This window comes from Prunus persica, chromosome G3, assembly GCF_000346465.2.
Source record: "Prunus persica cultivar Lovell chromosome G3, Prunus_persica_NCBIv2, whole genome shotgun sequence".
Lineage (NCBI taxonomy): Eukaryota > Viridiplantae > Streptophyta > Magnoliopsida > Rosales > Rosaceae > Prunus > Prunus persica.
This window is the reverse complement of record NC_034011.1, coordinates 20073122-20089612: the sequence shown is the minus strand read 5'-3', so window position 1 is coordinate 20089612 and position 16491 is coordinate 20073122. Positions and strand designations below refer to the sequence as shown.

Below are 16491 nucleotides of genomic sequence, written 5' to 3'. Positions count from 1 at the left end.
TCGTCAAATACACATGAGATGAGATGACAAAGACATTTCTTAATAAGGAAGGTAAGCTACGAGGGTAATTCTGTCATTCCATTCCGGATTAGCTGTGGGTAGTAAATTGTGTGCCGCACAAAGACAACCCACCTGACGTGGCACCCAAAGTGGGTACCCACCATAAATCATTGTGGTGGCCCATCAGTATCATGGCACATATTTTATTCTTTCATTTATGTTAATGCAATTATTTCTAGATTTCTACTGGCCAAGAAAAAATAAATTATTAGATAATAAAAACATTTTTTTTTCTTTTCAAATCAATTGGAGATTAGATTATTAAAATCACAGGGAAAAATCTTAATTTAATTGTAAATTAGGGTTGATCACATTCTTTGAAGAATTAGAATTTGATGGATTTAAAATCACCTGCTGACTGCCTGCCATATTTGTCACTTAACTAGTGAGGAGGATGATCAATCATGTGGAACCTTAGTGTCTGTAGGCCCCATAATTCCTCATTCAAGCTAAGTTGTTACACACAAAGACAAGGTCTTTCAACTCCATCGTCTAAGAATTTCATTTTTAATACAGAGGTGGCATCATTTTCATGGCTTAAAAATTGGAAAAAAAAAAAAAAAGATAAAAAAAAGCTACATCTTTGAATCTCTAGTGACATCTGGACCATTGGATGCTAATACACAAAAAGTGAAGCATAGTGGGTGGAGCCCACAACTAAGATGGGCAGTCCATCCTTCAATTTTTATTTGATTGTACAAATCACAAGTCCCCATCTTTCTTAAGTTCCCGTCTAAGTTTTTTATTTTTATTTTAATACAAGTGATAGTCTAAACTACCAGGAGAATGGGGTTTTTCACCCAGACACATTACCAATCTATCATGGGAGTTCAAACCCGAGACAAATGGTCTGCAAATAAAAAGCCATTTTCCACTAGCCTAGACCCTATTGGCAGTTCATTTCTAAGTTTATGACCAAAAAGAAAGAAAAAATAGGATAATTATAAATAATAATTATAAAAAAAGATTCTTTCAAAGTTAAAGGTGCTTGGACAGGTAGCTTTGCCATCATTTTCTTCCTTAAGTTTCTTTTCCCTATTTTAGATTTTTGACAGAGCCTTCATCGCCATCTTTGGCTCCATAATTAGACACAAAGACAAACATAAAAGAGCCACATCAATTATCATTCAACTGACAAATGCATAAAAATAAGGCCACTAATTAAGGTTAATCATCAACATCAACTTTGATATAAACAATATGCATAGCATCTTTTTTTTTTTTTGCAGTTACTAATTCATTAACATTTCATATATTTAAAAATAAATAAATAAACTTTTACTAAAATAAAATAAAAAAGCAGAATCAATTTAAGAGCTGGAATCCAAGTAAACAAAACATCAAATATATTAAATTACCAATAAATTCATGCTTTATTAATCTTAAATAGCGATCTAAACAGCTTTTGACGAATAAAATCTCTTCCACCTAACACGCCCGAGCAAATAAACAAATACATAAATAAATAAAACGGAAATATTTTATCTAGGGATTGAATTCTGGTTCTACAAAGATCTCAAAGCCATATAGACTGGTCAAACCAAAAGAATAACCCAACTGGGTTTGTTGCCTCTGACTCTCTAGTTCAAGATTTGCATCACAGATGAACTTCCTTCAGCTTTCATTTCACTGATCATCAAGTGAAAACAGAAAGAAGATGAAACAGAAAAAGAAAAAAAAATGATCAAAGACCAAAGGATCAGCAAATGGAATGAAGGTGAAACAATTGTGATCAAAGTGATGGGATGGGATTGTTTCAAAGCCTTCAAAAACAGTAAATTAGAAAGAATGAAGATGAAGCAGAAAATGACCAAAGATCAGCAAACCAGCAAGTGGAAGGTGAGAGAATTATGATAATTGAGATGGGTTTTGTCCAAAGAGCTCAAAGACTCAAACTTTGATATCAGAAACACATGAATTTCTCATATGAATTGGTCATCCAAAATCACAAATTCTCAATTTTCAACTACATTTAAATAAAACCCAGATGGCAGATAACATTATCACAGAAAGATCACAGCTTGATGCTTGATCACATCACCATGTATAAATAATAATAATAATAATAATAATAATAATAATAATAATAATAATAAAGCAGAAACAGAACACTAGGCCATTCAGTAAAGCATGAAACACAGAGGAACAGAAAACAGTTCAAATTCAAAGAATGAAAACCAAGTTAGAAAAACAGAGCATGCATACATACAAATAGAAAAGACAGAGCATAAGGAAAGATTGATCGCTTGCCTGATAAAAGCTGATTGGTTTTTCCCTCAGATTTCTGTGAAGCGTTTTTATTGTTTTTTTGAAACGCGAAAACGAAAAATGGGAGTGATTAGGAGCTGAGCTGGTGACGAAAAGGCAGAGGAGGAGCTATAGAGAGAGGGAGAGATTCCAAGTATATAAATATGAGTGAGGAGGTAGTGGGGTCCACCATAGTGCCATGGGACAGCAAGGTGGGGCCGCCTATTGGCAATCGGACAGTAGCAACTTTGCTGTATTCGCAACTCTTGCCTTCCGATTTCATTTTAATTACAATGCCAACCAAAGACATAATATTATGGTGAAAAAAATCTATATGGATTTTCATTTTATTTTCTTCTTGTTTTTTTCGCATATTTTGGATTTTAAAGATAATTAAATATATATTTTGGATTTTCAAATCTGCTGGAATTTTTTTTCTTCATCTATTTCAAATTTGTAGATTTGAAACCTATTGATTTGAAAATCCATGTTGTCGATACAAAATATTAGGCTTAGGAATTTGAAATTGAGATTTAAATAGAGAAATATATTGTGATAATTTCAATACAATAGGCAGTGACGGACCTACTAGGGCGCAAGAAGGTATACTGCACCTTCTCTTGCATGAAAAACCATTGTAGGTGCTTCAAATTGCCCCTTTGTTCAGCTGGTAGTGGTGCAGATTACCTTATTTCTATTTTCAGCATTTAAGTAAATGTCTTTGTTCTTTTACTTTCATTTATTTTATTCGATTTATTTAAGTTTACAATGTAAATAAGGAAGTACCCCCCATTTGGATTCAAATAAAAATACTAGAAAATCAATTTCCCACCAAATCAAAATATGAAAAATCGATTTTAGTGCAAAATACAATTTATGCTAAAAATGATGGTTCATTAAGTCAATATATATATATTTCATACTAAAATCCCATAAAATCAAGTTTTCTTATTTGATGTGTAAGGAATGAAAGCCGCTAAAAATTATCTTGAGAAAATGATTATTCCGAAAAATAATTTTTCATAATTAGTCAATATTTTTACATAAAATAATTTTTCATTATGATATGAATGCATGAAAGGACCTAAGGTCAATTTAGGTAAAAAGCCTTAGATGTTCAATACACAAAGAGTTTTTAGCATTTCAAAATTGCACCTCGGCAAAAAAATTCATAAATCCGCCAATGACAATAGGGTCTTATGTATGTTAGGCTTCTAGATTTTAGTTAGAGCAAGGGAATCTATATATCTGGTATATTAGTAGGAATCGACCCAACTTTCTATATCTTTCATCATCTTAGTTAATCTCGCTTTTCGATTTTTCTGGTTTTGTCTTATGCATATTAGGCTCCTCAATGGAGTTTGGTATATTATTTGATGCATAAGTGAATGTTGTTAACTACTTCAAACTACAAACTCTTTACTCGAGACTTGTCAACTCCAGGAGGTGGATATGGAGCATGGTTGGAGTTGTATTTTTACAATTCCTCCCTAAAATTTGTTTAAGGAGGTGATTTAGGGAGCCCATTGTGAATGCTCTGTATATTAGGCTCCTAAGTTTTAGTTAGAGCAGGGTAATCTATATATTTGGTACATTAGTTGGAATCGACCCAATTTTCTTTATCTTTCATCATCTTAGTTAGTTTCGATTTTCGAATTTTCTGTATATGTCTTATGCATATTAGGCTCCTAGATTGAATTTGGTACATTATTTGGTGCATAAGTGACTGTGCTTAACTACTATAAACTACGAACTCTTTACTCAAGAGTTAGAAGTAAATTCATTTGTTTTCTCTTTCACTTATCAACTACATTCTCAACTGATGCTGTAAATGCGTAACATGAAAGTGCTATAACAATTTCTCATTGTCTCTCCTTTTCTTTTGATCAAGTGAATTTCTGAATCCCAAGAATGCTAGTTCTGAGAAATAAGACATAAATGAGGTTTAATTCGTCATTGCCATGCAAGGAAAAAAAATGGTGGCTTTTTGGTCTGAGAGTGGCGGCCATAGGCGACCGACCAAACCGCCCATCTAGGCGTGCCAACATGACAACTCTGTCTTTCTTTAGTCGATTAAGACATTTTGCTCTCTCTCCTCCCCTTTGGCATCATTGTTTATTAGCTTTAATAAATAACATTTCCAATTTGGCTTATGGGTTTGCTTGGTCTGTTCAGCCACCTTTTCCACTTTCTTCAACGGGTCCTATACAAATTTTAGGTGCTTGGTCTACCGTATATGTTTCTCTTTTTAGACACCTTCAATGAATCCAAATTATGATATGAATATGAGACTTATAGTTTGATAACATAAAATATTTTTATTTATGTTCATCTAATGTAAAGAGAAATTCTTATATTCGACAGTTCGAATCATATAGTTGTGTGAACGTCTGTATAAAAAACGGACCTTTTGTATTTTGATCCAACCTAATTTCACATGTGATTCATCTATGTAAGTGTGTTGCCGTATACAACAGCCAAACGGAAAAATCGCTCCTAACATGAATATATGTGGAATTTTTATTTTATGAACATATGTTGAAGAAGGTATAGCTAGTGGAATCGTGTTATTTGGATTTCTTGCCTAGCTGTTTGGTTTGACAGACGTTATGTGCATATGGAAATGTTTGGTTTAGGTATAGTCTATCAGAAACAAACAAAGATGTGCAGAAAATAAGTACTTTGAAAATGACAAATGCATCTTAAAGCTTTAACCTTTCGGTTTCAACTTTCTAAGACAATAACATGTTAGCTTTGGAAGAATATGAAATGGGTTTATTATGCATATGAAAACTAATTGCAATATGATTTTCTGATTACATTTTGGAAGAACAAATCAAGAGCAATAAAAGCACACATTGTTTTTTTTTTTTTTTTTTTAGGACCTTTCCTGTTGAAAGGGGCGATAGTATATTAAACTCACACACACAACACGGATGCTAGGATTCAAATTCAGGACCTTGCCTGAATGAGTAAATACTCCAAACCACTACATTAGTGGATCCTTTGCAGCACATTGTTAATTAGGGACATTACCATGTGCTAGGATTCTAAGGAACGATCTTCTTCTGATCTAAACTCCACCTACTTCAAAGTAAATGGTTGTTTTAAAGAAGGCTTAAATGTAGAAATGATCTTTGTGTTTTACCCGTTTAGTCAGTTTAATCTCTGTGTTTTTAATTTAATTAATTTAGTTCTTATGTTTTATTCCGTTAGTTAATTTTGTCTAATCCACTACACTGCCATTAAAACAATTTCATTAAAGTTTTAGAATTTAATAAATAAAATTTATAATTGTTCTAAAAATTTAAGTTCAGTTTACAATAGCGAATTAATAAAAATAACTATTCTTCTCTCAAGCCACTGCCACCACCCAAACCACCATGAGCAATCCAAGCCACTACCCAATTCTCTCTCATCAATCCCTCCTTCCCAGTGTACATCTTCCATTCCCCACCTCATAGCTGGGTAGTTTTTTGGATTTTTTTTTTTTTTTACATTTTCGATTTAATCAGTCAACTGTTTTGTTGTCAAAATGTTTTTCATTTTTAAATTGAGATTTTCTGGGTTTTTTAGTTATAAATAATTAGAGAGTTTTTATTAGTTTAAATAATATTTATGAATTTTTTAAAATATTAATTTAACGGAATTGACAAGATTGATCAAGTGAATAAATCATAATAACTAAATCGGTCAAATTGAAAACACTGAGACTAAATTGGCCAAGTAAGTAAAACACCATTTTTACATTTAAGTCTTTGAAAAAAGTTTGCCAGTAATAATAATAAAAACGATTAGGCAAAATTAAGTTAGAAAAATATAGGATCGTATTTTGAATTTATATAAAGTTCAAACAGAGAGTAGAATTGTTGGAGTAGAAAGTTGACATCATAGCCGGCCATGCATGCACCTTTGACTAGTTGTTTTGACTTGTAAGTTCGATTGGAACCAGGTAAACCAACTACACAAATTCTTAATTTGGCCGATTTATAAGAAGAAAGACGGCATTTCTTATTGGTCATTGATCAGAAACGAGCATGTATATAATGAATGTTTGACTAATTGAATATTAATTTCTGCGTTTATCAAATTTTAGCTGTTGTTAATTTGAAAAACTTTTAATGAAGTATACTCATTCTTAACATTAATGATAATAAACTCTACACCATTTAATTTTTATAAACAAACCAAAAAAAAAAAAACTTAAAACGCCCTATTTAATTTAATTTTGATTATTAAATTACTTTGATGCCCTATCGAGTGTTTCGGATTTTTTTATGAAGTTTTGGAGTTGAACTTGTTTTAATAAATCGATGGCAGTTTTGTAATTTATAAGAAGTTAGAAGCCTCTTTATTATGTAGTAAATGAGTTTTGAATGTGCTTCTAAAGTCTATTTCATATAAAATATTTTTATAATTTAGGCTCCTATATTGAATATAATAGTAAATCTTCCTATAAGGAATGTTTGACTAATTAAATATTAATTTATGAAATTTATTGAATTTTAGCTGTTGTTAATTTAAAAAAAATTTCAATGAACACATTCTCCAATTTCAAAGATTTCTTCTTATTCTTCTTCCTCTTCAGAGAATCTCGTTCTTCGCATTCACATTCAAATAAAAGTAAGACTATGGCAATGACGAGATTTGTTGCTGAAGTGAATAAAATAATTTATTCTTTTATCTTAAGTCGTAAGTTCGATTCTCTCTCTCCCAATATCGCTTTTGTACCATGAATAAGGAAATACCCACAAAGTCAAAATTGTTTCATTTTTACCACTTAAATCATGGCAGTGGATGGAGCCATTAGTGATCCCATCACCAATAGTTGACACGTCAGCCTCCACACAAGATTTCCTGCACAGGTGTCCTCTTGGTCTGGGAAGCATAGAACTCAAAACTGACAGCACTCAGCCACATTCCAAATTACCATAAAACCACCTGTGATCACTGAGAAGTGAGGGCTGCAAGTACCGGGTTGAAGTAACACGCCCTGACAAAGAGAGACATGGCATTGACTAGGGTTTGGTCAACAAGTGCTGCTTTGTCTTTGAGGGTGTCTGTTCCCTGTAGAGGCTTTTCTTCTGGTAATTCTGAAAACCCTAGTCTCAAAATTCATGATTTATCTTTGCAAAGTCTCATAATTTTCAAATGAATTCTAAGATTTATGTCCTGTGTCTAATGTAGCTGTGGAGGGTTTGAAGTTTGCAAAGTCCCATGAGTGGGCTAAGGTTGAAGATGAAGGGAAATTGGCTAGTGTGGGAATAACAGAACATGCTCAGGAACATTTGGGTGATGTTATATATGTGGAGCTGCCTGATGTTGGTGTTGCTGTTGCACAAGGCACCATTGTTGGGAGTGTTGAGAGTGTCAAGGCCTCCTCAGACATTAACTCTCCTGTCTCTGGCAACATAGTTGAAGTGAACAAAGAGCTTCTTAGCTCTCCTGGTTTGGTAAGAATTAATTAACATTATGCTAATTTCATTGATTATAAGTGTAATTAATCTTGCTTTGTTAATTTCTGTCTGGTAATTGGGATGGTTTAGGTCAATGGGAGCCCGTATGAAAAAGGATGGATCATGAAGGTGGAGATGAGCAGTAGGGATGAGCTCAATAATCTGATGGATCCTGATGAGTACTCTGAGTATGTGAAGAAGAAGATCCCAAACATTACAGAACATAAAGACACTTAGGAAAGGGTTTTTATTTCTTCTTCGTTTTGGGTACAAGGATGCTGTCTTTTTTTTTATCCTCTTCTTATTGATCAGGGAAAACATTGTTTGGAACCTTTCTGCGTATCAAACCTGAACGTACTCTGAAGTTGCATCTTGATCATCAAATAGGATTACTTGTTTTACCTTCATTTTGCAGTTTTAAACAGATTTTGCCAATTTTGACATTACAACCTTAAATGTTAGCAGAGTGCTACTTTAATTGCCTAATTAGGTCTGTTGTGGTTGTTTAGTTCATATTAAATTGGTACTTTCTAGAGTGTATAGGTATAGGCGTTGTAAGTAAATGTGTATATAGCTCTGCTTCATTTAAAAAAAAAAATTACTAAGCATATGGTCATTTCCGATGGTAAATGGCAAAGGATTGCTGATGTTCGAGTTATAGTGTTTTAGAGTTTCATAGGGTTAGGGTAGTTCTTAGGTAGTGTGTCAGCCGCTTTGTACCCGAGTTCGAATCTCTCTCCTATCCGTAGTTTAAATCAAAACGTGAACAAAGTTTGGCAGTATGAAACAATCTTAGTCCAATGTTTTGAAGAACATGGATACATATGGCCCAGTGGCAGCAGCTCAACAAGTGGGCTGTGCGAAGAGAATGCTTAACAATGAATGGTTGGGCTAAACTTGACTCTAGTTGCTTGAGTGGTCCACTGAGTTGTTCTTATATCCACCGTTGAAAACACACCTGGAAATGATGCACCTTATCCACCAAGAAGATATTCTTTAAAATTTAGAAAGAAGCAACGAAGGAGAGATTTGTGAGGTAAAGAGAAATATGAATGGGATACAGCAGATAGCTCTTCCAGTTTTGGGGATTGTAGCTGCTGCAGCTGTTACCTTCTATGCTGTGAGCTTTGCTGAGCTCAGCGAGGTACCCTTTTATCCAATAAATCTTTAATATTATGTTCTTTCTTTTCTTCTTCTTTTTTTTTATCTTTTTTTGGGTCAAATATATATATATCTTAATATGTTGTTTGTTCATTACTTTCTGAGATTTTCGGTTTTTTTATTATAAAATTATGTGTAGAAATCTTTTAGGGACTTGGACGAGAAAGATAACGAGATTGTTGGATATAAGCCATCTCCAAGCTCTAGGGAAAAACGGTCCAGAAGAAAAGCTGAAAAACAAGCCAAAGGTTGAAGACAAAGCTTCTTGGACGTTTTAAAAGGTGCTGCTGCCCTTCTACTTCCAATCCCAGCAATTTGCAAATTATTATAAGATTGCATTTTGATTACAAAGGCCCTTTTGGTTTGAGGATATGTCGATGAACGCGTTGTAAAATGGAAATTATAATTTAGAAATTATGCTCAGAAATTGTTGTTCATGTTGATTTCAGTTTGTGTACCAAATTTGAATTTGGGTCACCTCTGTTTCATGTAATTTGCAGCTTATAAATCATTAGTTTCAATTTTAAAGAAACAAATAGGTAAAATAATAGTTCATTAAAATGTAAATAATTAAAATAAGAGACAGAAATCGTACACCAACATAATGTCAAAAGATGCTTTATTCAGATACCATTCATCTCACAAGACACAAGAAGGAACCGTCTTTGCTTTACATGAAGTGTACATATTTTTCACCATCATCGGCTAATGCATTTACAAATTATTTCTGCTTAGACTTGAGCTCCTTCACCCAGTTTTCAGTATCCTTCAATGCTTTCCCATATTTGCTTATTAACTGGAAATATAAAAAAACAGGTTCTAGTTAGCATGTTCTTCAAGCTTCTTCAACCTTGGATGTGATTTAAGCAAGCATTTCATATAAAAATGAGACAAGTGTTGCCCCATTTTAAGGGAGATTGGAACAGATTGAGGAATGTGCCTACCTCGTCAACCTCATTAGGAGTCATGATAAATGGTGGAGACATCATTATATTATCGCCGGAAACGCGTACTAACATTCCATGTTTCTCACATTGGGCTCCAAAATATGCACCTACACCTGTGATGGATATCATCAAGGAGTATCAGCAAGAAAAACAAGGAAGAATTTGTTTGGCCATAAACAGAACCTATAATATAACAGAAACAATGCCTTCTGGCCACCACACCAATGAATGACCAGGCACATATCACAAAATAAAATGCCAGTTAGCACACAATTAGACCATTATACGCATCCTCTCTCCACACCAGCCCCATGAGGTTTAGACCTGCTTGACTGGTTCCTTGATAGGTTTCCCAGAAAAGCCAAACACATTCATACTAGATGAAGTCTACTTCATTTTCCTTCGATAGAAAGAAAGATGGGACTTACCCCATTCCGGAGGGAATAGATCATTAGGTGACTTGTTGTCTGTAAATTCTGTACCAAGGATCAATCCAGTTCCCCGTATCTGCATAACGACATAAGGAATACCATGTAAGTATCTTAGTGATTGTTATTTCTCTTGCTGACCTACAAGTGTAAAAACTCTCTGTAACAAGACTTACCTCCCCTATAATGGGACTATCAGAGAAGGCTTTTATGCCATCTTGAAACCTTGGCGAAATGCTGTTTACTTGATTGGCAATATTTCGTTCCCTACAAACACGTGAAATGGTTATTGTTCAGTAGTAAAAAAATAAAAACAAAAGCAGGTTGAAGTAAGCTGGACTGCAGTGGACCACCAAGCTCTATAAGCAGAGATCTAAATTTCTAACACAAGTCATGCCACCACAGGCAGGCCAATCAAAGATTATTTATATCAATCAAAGTGCAACTTAGCTAATTGAAATTGGTCCATTTTTCAATCCTGTTTCCTCCGGATTCTGAACCTGATTGGTTTGAATCCTTGGAAGTTGGAACCAAGACACCTTTGCTTTCAAATATTTTAGGTTGAGAAAATAAGAACATACTTGTAGATCTTGAGTGCTTCAATTGCAACCGCACAGGATACAGGGTGTCCAGAATATGTAAACCCATGAGAAAAAGAACCTGGCACAAAAGAAATTGTGTCACTCAAGAATAATAACTTTTCATGGAATATGATTAGTTACCAACATACCAAGCTTGCTGCTTTGAGAGTGTATGACATCTGAAACTTCTGGACTCACAAGAACAGCACCTATTGGCATATAAGCAGAAGAAAGTGCCTGGGACATCCAACACCAAAGTGATGAGAAAATGAATATTGTCATGGGATGTGAGCGAGTAGCTCTGTATTCGTAGATAATCTCATTTTACCTTTGCTACAGATACAAGGTCCGGTTTGATGTTGTATTTGTCACACCCATACATTGTCCCAAGCCTTCCAAATGCACAGATTACCTTAAAAAGTAAACAAATAAAACATAAGCTTAACAAGCAACATATAAAGCTTACTCAAAACATCAGGTTACATTAAAGAAAAGTATAACATATACCTCATCAGCAATAAATAGAATGTCATATTTCTTCACAACAGCTTGAACCTGCATCAAACAGGAAATGCTTGTCCATTACAAAGATCTTTTTAAGTTTCCTTTTTTCTTATTAGCACCAACCGCCACGCTGAAATGAAGCAACACCAAAGCAGAACATGCGAGCCTTTTATCCTTAACATACAGATTTCATATATATGAAGTCTGGATCTTGTACTTCAAAACCATATCAATGCATAAATACATTGACAACTTTTTTTTTGTCTTTTTTTTTTGTTTTTGTTGAAAAGGAACGATTTGTATTAACAGAGAAACAACAGATGTACAAAAACCAGAAAAAGAGAACCACTAAGACATATATTGACAACTTATAGAAACAATGTCTGAGAGGAGCCTGTAGCAGGAGCTGTGTTATCAAACTGGTCTTTCATGCTTACAAGGTGAGAATCTGAGCATGAAAATTTGGATTTATTTCATGGCTTTTTTTTTATCGCTAAAGCTCACCTTCTCAAAATAAGTTGCAGGGGGAAGTATCACACCTCCTGCTCCCATGACAGGTTCGGCAATGAACGCAGCAATCTGAAAGTAACAAACATACCATGTCACAAACACAAAGTATCCTCTGCATTTCTAGAAGGATTCCAGAAATGATATTTGAATAACTCACTGTGTCTGGTCCCTCTTTGAGGATGAGATTCTCCAAGTTATTGGCCAATCTGGTAGAGAACTCCTCCTCTGTCTCACCTGGCATATCCATTATCAAGCTATCAATAAATTGGTCAAAATAAATCTCTAAGATTAGACCAGTGTAAAAATAGACCTGGAAGGTGATAGCGCCAATAATGTGGGCAGTCGGTGTGCAATACAAATGGAGCTGGAAGATCAAATTTTGTATGCAAAGCTGGAAGCCTGTGAAAAGAAATTTAGAGTCAATGCACTGAAGGGTGATCTTTCCTTAGAAATTCACTAGAATATTTATCCTACCCAGAAAGGCTTGCGGCTATTAAAGTTGAACCATGGTACCTGTCAGGATGCAAAGATAACATCAAAGGACTTGGGTACAATGACTAGAGGAAATAAAGAGAAAACAAAATGAGTTGAGTAAGTTGAAAATACGATTTGTGTCGAGCTATGAATTTCTTTTTATCTGGGCGCCCAAGTGCATTATTATAATACCAAACTAGCTTCACCTACAAAGCAAATATTTCAAGTAAATATAAAGACATTATGTATAGAGTTTTAACATATAGACAAACTGGTCATTGATTGCTATAATATCATCCTGGAACTCCTGACCAAACAATGCAATTCCACTTGTTAAATTCACAGGACTTGGTATTCAGGCAACTGAAGCATCTTCAAAACTTGGGGTGTTCATAAGATTTTCAAGTTTTGAATTATCCTTCAGTTTGGTTATTTTATCCCCATACATTGTATTAATTGATAAATGCTATTCTCTCAGCAATCATGACAGAAATGCAACATCATTGTTATCATGTAATGGGATAAATTCACTTTTCTATCTTATATAAATTGGAAACCGTGTTTAAATAAATATTCTCATAGAAACTAATCAAACCTGAGTATCATTGGCTTCGGATCCACTGTTAGTAAAGAAGGCTTTTGCCATTTTTGTAGCTGTAAAAGTTTCTAGAAGTTCTTTTGCCAAGTCCTGTAAAATAAAGTTTGTTACTGAATATCACAGGAAAGTATCTTAAGAAGGTATCCATTCAACTATCTGGCACGTACAACATATATAGCAACAGTGTAATAGGGAGCAAAGATATGAAGCAAGTTTTTTCTAAATAATACAACAAAATTCCTTACATTTCTAGCTTAAACTTAGAAATGACATGACATGCATGTAGCAGCAGTAGTAATTGAAATTTGCAAATTTACATATAAAAACAAGGAAGTTATGAAAAAATATGAATACCAAAGATGGTTTAGTAGTACGATTCCAAAAGGAGTGGTAAAATGGCAAGGTATTCAACTGTTGAGTTGCAGCAGCAACTAGGCGAGGTTCATTTCCACCTGCAAATTTCAACATTAAAAAATATGAATTCAAGTGCTTTCACATATACACATGAACGTAGATGACTTCGAAATTTCTTCAACACGCCTATTTTTTGACAAATAAACATAACTAACTTACAATAGTGAGAAGGCAAAGCTATAAGTGAGATAGTAGGGGTAGCTTAGGATCTATACTTGGTGAGATAAAGGAGGTCAAAGGTGACCAGTGCAAATAGTCTTATTCAAAAGCAGGGTGTGCAAGAAACATAATGATGAGAAATGCAGTTGGAGAGATATTCAGTACTTTTTGTGAGGTAATTGTGGCTGTTTCAAGTGACCCAGTAATATAAAAATCTAAGAAACAGTCTTAAGAAGCAGGATAGTAAGGACAAAGCAACACATTCAAGCTGGGAAAGAAATAGTAATGGGAAGCAAATCTTTTACCTAATGCTGTGCACCATAGACCAGCAAGAGCATCAAGATACTTCTTCCCATTGATGTCATAAACATAGCTACCCTGAAATCAAAAATCAACTCTGTTACTTGACTTCAAAAAAATCAGCTTTGAAAACAAGGAAGCACATACAATGATTGTGCACCTGAGCTACTTCTATTTTCACAGAGACAATGTTAGGCCAATTCAAGGACACAACTAAGAAGTTTACCTCAGACTTTTCTATAATCAGAGGATGCAAATCAGCACTCTGCCACCCAGCTGTGAAGGGCGCAAGCATCTCATGCCCCTTGAACCTGAGTTAGTATGTGTCAACAATTAAGTACATATTAGATTGGAATCTCTTGTGCACACATGCAAATGTCTAGGCTATTACAAAAGTACACTACTAGTACAGTGCAGATGCAAAATCACAAATAAGATACACATGCATGAAAAAATGCATTATCATATACAAATAAGTGTGCACACAGAGGGACGTTGAAGTGTGGATAATTAAGTGTAAAAGACCACCTACCCTAGAACTTTCTCATCAGTTATTGGTTCTTCCTTTTGCAAAGGTGACCCTGTACTGTAGGACCTGGACAGAAAGGGAACCAGAAAGAGATGCTCCTGTGGACTTCTAGAAGCAGCAACATATTTTGTACATGAACGAAGCTGTGAACAAGAAAGACGGATATATTAATTACAAAATTTCTCCAATAAGTTGTGTGTGTGTGTGTGTGTGTGTGTGAGATATGTACAAAACTCATCATCGCGAATGGGGCCATTATTTTATTAGAAAAATAAATCTTCAAGGTGAAGGCCATCTCTCAGCATCAACAAGGAAGTAGTATATTAAGTTTTTTACTTTGACCATATTAACGAACACTTTATGAGACAGAGGTCATATCAGCTGGTACAATTAGTTCTACTATGCTTCCTACTATTTTCCTGGTTTCCGTATACTTAAAACTGAAAATTTGATCTCTTTTTGTTTACAACATTTAGCAACAAAATGGCTTTCAGAACTGAACATGCAAAACCAAAATGGAGGAAATATATTCATATAACATAATAAATACAAAAATAAAAGACATAGCCAGTGATAAAACTGTAACAAAGTCACCAAGAAAACAAGGGGGGTAGTTTGTTGCAATCTTCTACGGTAGAAAACCTTGTGTATAATAGCAATTGGAAAATTAAAACTTGTTGGAGATACTGAACTAAAGTCCTTACTTTTCCCAACATTTTCTCAGCAACCAAACAGAACGTCAAAAAGTTTAAATGCAATTTGTGAACTGGAAAGTCATAGGGTGCATCTCACCTTCCCCTTTTTTTTATTTTATGGTTTTGATAAGGAAAGAAAGATGATTAAAGAACAATTTAAACAAACGTTGATCCACAAACCGAGCAAGAAATACAAAGTTTCAAGGATTCGGATAAGACATGAAAGTCATACAAATTAGAAGAAAAGTCCAAAGGGCAATTGAAGTTTTATCTTTTCCAACATTTCCGCAAAGGAGCGAAGACTTTAGGAAGGAAAATATCAACAAACTGATCAAAGCCAAAATATTGAAAATTTATCAAAACTCTAAGATGATGAACTGAATGAAATGATCCAAAACCAAATGCACAAAGTATTCATACTCTGGTAACTTCTGTTTCAAAGTGTAGTTTTCCATAACAAATACTGAAAAAAGCAATCAGAAAACAAACACAAACCCAAATGTGTATTTGAGATTTGATACCTGGGTTCTGAGGTTGGATCCAAGAAGACGATTAAAACCCATCTTTTTGCTCTCTTTATCTACAACAAAACAAGCAAGTAGAGAGCTCTTATAGTGGACAGAAACCAAGACTCTCAGTGAAAGAACCTGCCTTGGTTTCTTCTCTACTTGATTTATTTGATTAAAACTGTTGAGTGTGACGACAATGATGAAAATGACTGGCCAAATATGTCTAAATACGCTTCATTTACCACATTGCCCGTTCTTTTCTCATTAGTTACTTATTTCTAATTTTGGCTGCGTCCGAAATTAAAAATATATAACAAATTCTTAACATAAAATATTTATTAAAAGAATCTCCCTTCATTTACATGCAAGTGGAGCAAGAAAGTGGAATATTCTAATTTTCTCTATCTCCCCAAATGTGGGGTTGCTTTCCCACCAAAATAAATAAAATGGAAAAAAAGAATCATTTGCTACTATTAAACATAGCTTAAAATCAAAGTCTTCTACGTTCACATCTAAATGACATGTTATTCTCATCTTCATAGAAAAAACTCGTCATTTTCATCTTTCAAAAGAAGAAAAGTGAGAATTGAATTCTACCATGTGTGTGGGGGGTGAAAAGGTCTATTATTGGAGAAGTTCCCACAATATCTTTCTGTATATTAAACTACATCAAATGTTGCAACATCCACCAATTGAAACTTGTACATTTAGAATTATTAAAAATTAGAATGATACTTTTTTTTTTAGGAGATACTACTTTATGCAAATCACAATTTGTCACATATGCAAAAATAATTTATCAAAAACGCAAAAAATTATGCACACATGTCACACTATCATTGCTATTAATAGGAATATAAAAGCTCCTACTTACATGGTAAGAAGGAAAGTATTATAAAACCAACTCATATTGAAATGT

General features: G+C 34.1%; 3 protein-coding genes and 1 pseudogene across 3 annotated transcripts in view; 2 read left to right on the top strand and 2 right to left on the bottom strand.

The window, feature by feature from the left end:
* LOC18781799 (myosin-9) overlaps nt 1-2446 on the bottom strand; it is an 8058-nt gene extending 5612 nt beyond the window's left edge. Inside the window, exon 1 of the mRNA XM_020560661.1 lies at nt 2311-2446. The gene's annotated coding sequence lies outside the window, so the exon portion shown is untranslated. The remainder of the gene's footprint in view (nt 1-2310) is intronic.
* LOC18781948 lies at nt 7201-8365 on the top strand (annotated as a pseudogene).
* Nucleotides 8454-9372, top strand: LOC109947927. The gene is made up of 2 exons (XM_020559592.1): nt 8454-8907; nt 9064-9372. The coding sequence occupies exons 1-2, from the start codon at nt 8812-8814 to the stop codon at nt 9175-9177; spliced, it is 210 nt and encodes a 69-aa protein (XP_020415181.1). The 5' UTR covers nt 8454-8811; the 3' UTR covers nt 9178-9372.
* LOC18781566 (gamma aminobutyrate transaminase 3, chloroplastic) lies at nt 9476-15753 on the bottom strand. Its single transcript, XM_007215176.2, has 19 exons — nt 15585-15753; nt 14372-14511; nt 14066-14150; nt 13845-13917; nt 13321-13418; nt 12964-13056; nt 12501-12574; nt 12369-12407; nt 12205-12293; nt 12052-12128; nt 11889-11963; nt 11388-11435; nt 11209-11292; nt 11030-11117; nt 10881-10959; nt 10476-10566; nt 10300-10378; nt 9869-9984; nt 9476-9720 (listed from the first exon to the last, which is right to left on the bottom strand). The coding sequence occupies exons 1-19, from the start codon at nt 15624-15626 to the stop codon at nt 9646-9648; spliced, it is 1545 nt and encodes a 514-aa protein (XP_007215238.1). The 5' UTR covers nt 15627-15753; the 3' UTR covers nt 9476-9645.